General features: G+C 27.7%; 1 protein-coding gene across 2 annotated transcripts; it reads left to right on the top strand.

Annotated features, from left to right (window-relative positions):
* Positions 1-2,428: 2,428 nt before the first annotated feature.
* On the top strand, positions 2,429-3,796 carry OCT59_026139 (uncharacterized protein; the record flags this gene model as incomplete). Of its 2 annotated transcripts, none has more annotated exons than XM_066142979.1 (1): positions 2,429-3,796. In XM_066142979.1, one exon carries the CDS (start codon positions 2,429-2,431, stop codon positions 3,794-3,796), a length of 1,368 nt encoding a protein of 455 aa, XP_065992544.1. The 2 variants fall into 2 exon arrangements, with proteins under 2 accessions (XP_065992544.1, XP_065992543.1); XM_066142978.1 differs by having other exon boundaries at positions 3,440-3,796.
* Positions 3,797-4,895: the final 1,099 nt, after the last annotated feature.

Raw genomic sequence — 4,895 nt, 5'->3', positions numbered from 1 at the left:
AATTATAATTATAAAGAATATTTTATTTTGAATTATTTAAACACTAAGGCTAGAGAAGCAAAATATTTTATACATTCCTTAGTTTGTAATTTAAATAATTTATATATATATATTATGACTTATTAATAAATTTAAAATCAATATTTTTACTTGTTAAATTAAAAAGAGAAAAAAAAAAATTAATAATTGAAACTTTTAATGTAAACATATAGGAAATGTCAATTGATATTTTTAAAAATATGAAATTTTATGGAAGATTGCTCTTTAATTTTATCACATGATTTTATCATTAATCTTGAAAATAGGCTACTATAGTACGATAACAGAAATTTGATTTGGAGTAAAAATATAATCAACTGAGTTTGGTATATTATAAGCGTTTAAATTTAATTTTACAGAAATCGTAGGATGCCTGGCATGCAAAAAATAAACGCGAGTTAATGAACAATTATTAAATCATTATAATGAAATGTAATCATATGAATTTGCTTATTATGCTGTTGTACTATATTATTTCCTGTTTCTGAGTTTATTGTCCAAAGCGTTAGCAAAGGACTTTCTATTCCACTCAAAAAAGCATGCAATGTCTGTCCGTCACGCCATATGTATGGTCAATAAAATTTTATGAAACTATTATATAGAAACAATAATAACTAATGTAATAACATAGTAACAAAAATAAACAATAAATTATGGCCAATGAGATTTTAAAATCAGGCGTACGCTTGTGTAGAAACAAAATATAAATGTTATACATTAATTTTTGTAACGAATTATGAATTATAATAATAAATTATCTTTAACTTTAGCAATACATATTTTTGTGTAGACAATTTCAATTTTTTACGATGAGTAATTGATTATGATTATAATGCTTCGGATACTCCAACAGTTCCTGTTTCCTAGTAGTAATTATGTATGAATTAAAAAAAAATTGCAATTTAAAAAATACAATTTATTAATAAGTTCAATATAGTTTAGGTTTAAAACAAGCTAGGTTGTTTATAGAAATCAGGCTTATAAGAAATTGAGTTTAATGTTATAATGTTAGTATATTTTACAATAAGACTTGATTTACTCAAAAAGGTCAGTATAAGATTCTTAATTTATTTGTTTGATACTTTTCTTAACTCATAGAATTGTAGAAATATTATCATCTCAAATAATACGAGTCTATTCATTCTGCTTTATTAATATAATTTATTTTTATTTTATTTACTAATTTTAAAGCTTTTTTTTACAGGAAATTTTCCATGTATAAAAAAAAAATTAATGTATCACTAATGCAATAATCACTACTACTGTCAATGTTATTTTTAAATTTTTCATCACAATCCGTACTTTAGATTCACGCTATCTTCTATTTTTAGTTTTTTTTTTAAAAAAAAATATTTATTTATAGGGATGATCAACAAGCATATCTAAAAATAGTTTATTTTGTTTATCTATTGTGTAATTGTCACATGACATTATTCTGATCATACTAAAAATTCGAATTTATAAATACACGTCAAAAATTGGTGAGGAAAAAAAAAACTCTTTCCGCTCTACCCAATTTTTGTTAAAATGGCGCAGTAGAATTACTTTTATTATTACGAACTAGACGTTTTTTTTATTTTATTTTCGCTAGCTATTACATTTTCTTTTAACTTACAACAACTCGCGAATATACACAAGTCACTCCATATCTTTTAGTATATACATATGGTAAAAGTTTTACTTTTAATAGAATTATACAGTCAAGAAACAACGTCATATATACCCCCTTTACGTAATATACACCCCAGTAGTTATATAAGAGTTTTTTTTATTTTTTACTGTTGCTACATTATATACTTGAACCTTTATATTTTAATATTCAAAATATAAAATTTTTACTATCTTTTATTATTATATATCCCTTAAAATGTCTTCCAAAAATTTTTCTTTGGAAAAAAATTTTTCGAAAACTCCTTTGCAGGTATCCCTGAAAAAATTCCATGTGACCAAACCAAATCGATCAGGTTACAACAAGATATATGAAATACGTTGATCAAGAAGTTTCTTTTTTGAGCTTGCTGATCATAATTCGAACACCAATAATATTCAATTAACAATACACACAAATGATTATCAGATGAACACAAAACCTATTAATTATAAAAACACGAGTTCATTTCCAAATAACAAATACCAAATTAGTGTTATGCTCACACACTTTTTTTCTTCACAAAGAGTTATACCCCGACGTATTCAACAAAAATATTTCAATATGATTCGTAATAGATTATTGGACCGAATCAATATTATAGAATCACGTGGTTCGTTGGTAACGTCCAGAAATATTCACACTCGAACTTTTTTTAATTTTAGTTACAAAAAATATAGATTTTATTTTGGAATTTTTATACCCTGTTCTCATAATCAATCAACTCCCGACACCTTCCCTATGTTAGGCAAATGTAGAATTCCTGCTCCTTTTATTATGTCACGTGATAGACGTGCTTGCGTCAATCACCAACCACAATTTTTTAAAGAACAGATTTTTCATAATATTAAACCCAAACCTGAACACAATGATAAAGATATCACGCCTGATTTTACTAATAGTAAAACTTCACATGCTAACCTGTTGTATTTTAGATGGTTAGCTGGACGACCAAAACATATTTTCTCTAAAAGAATGGGTATATCCTTTATTTCTTCTTACCATGCTCAGGACAATGTATCGGTCCTGAAATTTCACAACAAACACATGTACAGAAAAAGACTATCCAACTTTGAAAAGATTCCAAGTCCTAATCTTCGTACACGGAAAAAACAAGAAATTCGTTTTAATCGCGCTTGTCGTCGCATATTCAATAAGATGAAATTACCTCCTGGACGTACCGCTCAACACTCAGATTATTTGGCTATGGGAAGAAAATACCGATTCCTATTCGTTAAATCACAGTATATCAACAAACCAATCAAACATTTATTATACAAAAAGGACAACATCGCTCCGAATGCTGACAACTACCAATTTTTTATACCTTTTTATATAAACAATTCCCAACACGCTACTACAATCAAGGCGAATGTGAATCATCTTGGGGCTCGTATTCACATTTCTTCTACTTTACTATCATTCGATAATTTGATTCCTTGGGTTGAAGAATATAATCCTATTCCTAACATGTTTATCCCGTTAAAATACCGAGATATTATCCCAAAAGAACCTATTTACATTTTGACTGAAGAAGGTGATACTTATATTCCACCTGGATCTAGACAGTGGTTCACTTATATGTACAATTTAGAAAAGAGAATCAGAAGACAACAACGTTTCGATGAACAGGATCGCCAACTCCAGGCTGAAGCTCTAGCCGAATGGAATTTACGTGAACAAAATAATAATGCAAGGGCCGCTTATTATGGTACAAGTCGCAAACATTTAGGATCACGTTTACGAGGTCCAATGATACTTACAACTGTAACAAATTGCTATGATGAATATATACGCCGTCATATTAAAGACAAGAATCACCCCGATCATATCAATAATGAAAGAAAACAGCGTAATCTTAACAAAAATTTATCTAAATTTTTGAAACAATTTACATTCAATTCTCTTACTCGTCAAGACGACTTATCAGATGATACAAAAATTTTAGAACATCGACCCAACAAACACGATTCAACTCGATTTACTAATACAATTTCCAACAATTTATCACATCCTAACAAACGTCCTCGTCCTTCTACTGATACATTAGACAACTCCACAGTAGCTGGACCGTCAACTAATTCAGAAAAATTTTTTATTCATATGTAATTTTGATACATGAGGAGTTAAATACCTTTATCAAGTAGTTTAATCTACATTTTATTTCATCTAATTTTTTTTATATATATATATTTTAACAAAAAACAACTTAAAATAGAGTGAAACATTCCACTTCTTACAGTATTTACAAGTGGCGACCTTGGTCGAAAGAAAAATACGGATTCTTATTTTTTAGTTTGAATTGTTTTAGGTTCTCTCGTTACGGATGGGTCTTTAGGTTTTATTTTTTTCTTTTCCCCATTCGAAGTATTAGCGTAGTTCTAGTAGTTTGAATAGTATTGTTCGAAGGGTGGGGTCCCGTAGGGGATTAATTTCCAAAATTCTATACTAGCCTATTTGTACCATCATGTAAATGATGTTTTACTCTTATTTTGTAATAGTTTTGGGAGTACTACTCTTTTAGTAATAAAATAAAAATAAATAAATAAAATAAACACGTCAAAAATTCCTTTCCCAGTTCATTTACTTATTTTTTTTTTTTAATACCAATAAAAATTTTCTTTTTAAACTTTTTTAATTAAATTGCATTATGTCTACCATTCGATATGAATTAGTTAGTGCAACAGTTCAAAGAGCATATTCGTTAATTAATTATAATATTCACACTGATACTCACAAACGACATGAATTTCAAAAACAAACAATTCTTGCTGATAAACTTCTTACAGATGATGAAAAAGATGAAGCAATAAAACATATAACTAAAGCTTACGACCGAGATAAAATTCTTCAAAATACAGGAACAAAAAGAATTTGTGAAAATTGCAATCAAAAATGCTTAGCTACATTATATTGTGAATATTGTATTCGTAATTATTTAAAAGAAGAATTTTCACATTGGACATCTGGAAATGATAATATTGATAATTTAATACAGAAATGTCAAATGGAATCACTTATGCCAAATACAATAGTTGAATGGATTCCATATAATAATTTAAAAAATATTAAATATCTTACAAAAGGTGGATTCTCCGAAATTTATACTGCAGATTGGATTGGTGGAAATTATGATGAATGGGATTCTAAAAAACAACTATTGAAAAAAATTGAAAGACCTGGAACACAAAACTTTGTAGCAGGTGTA

Source organism: Rhizophagus irregularis, chromosome 6 (genome assembly GCF_026210795.1).
Source record: "Rhizophagus irregularis chromosome 6, complete sequence".
In the NCBI taxonomy this organism is placed as follows: domain Eukaryota; kingdom Fungi; phylum Glomeromycota; class Glomeromycetes; order Glomerales; family Glomeraceae; genus Rhizophagus; species Rhizophagus irregularis.
Note: the sequence above shows the minus strand (reverse complement) of the source record. Positions and strands in the feature narration are given on the sequence as shown.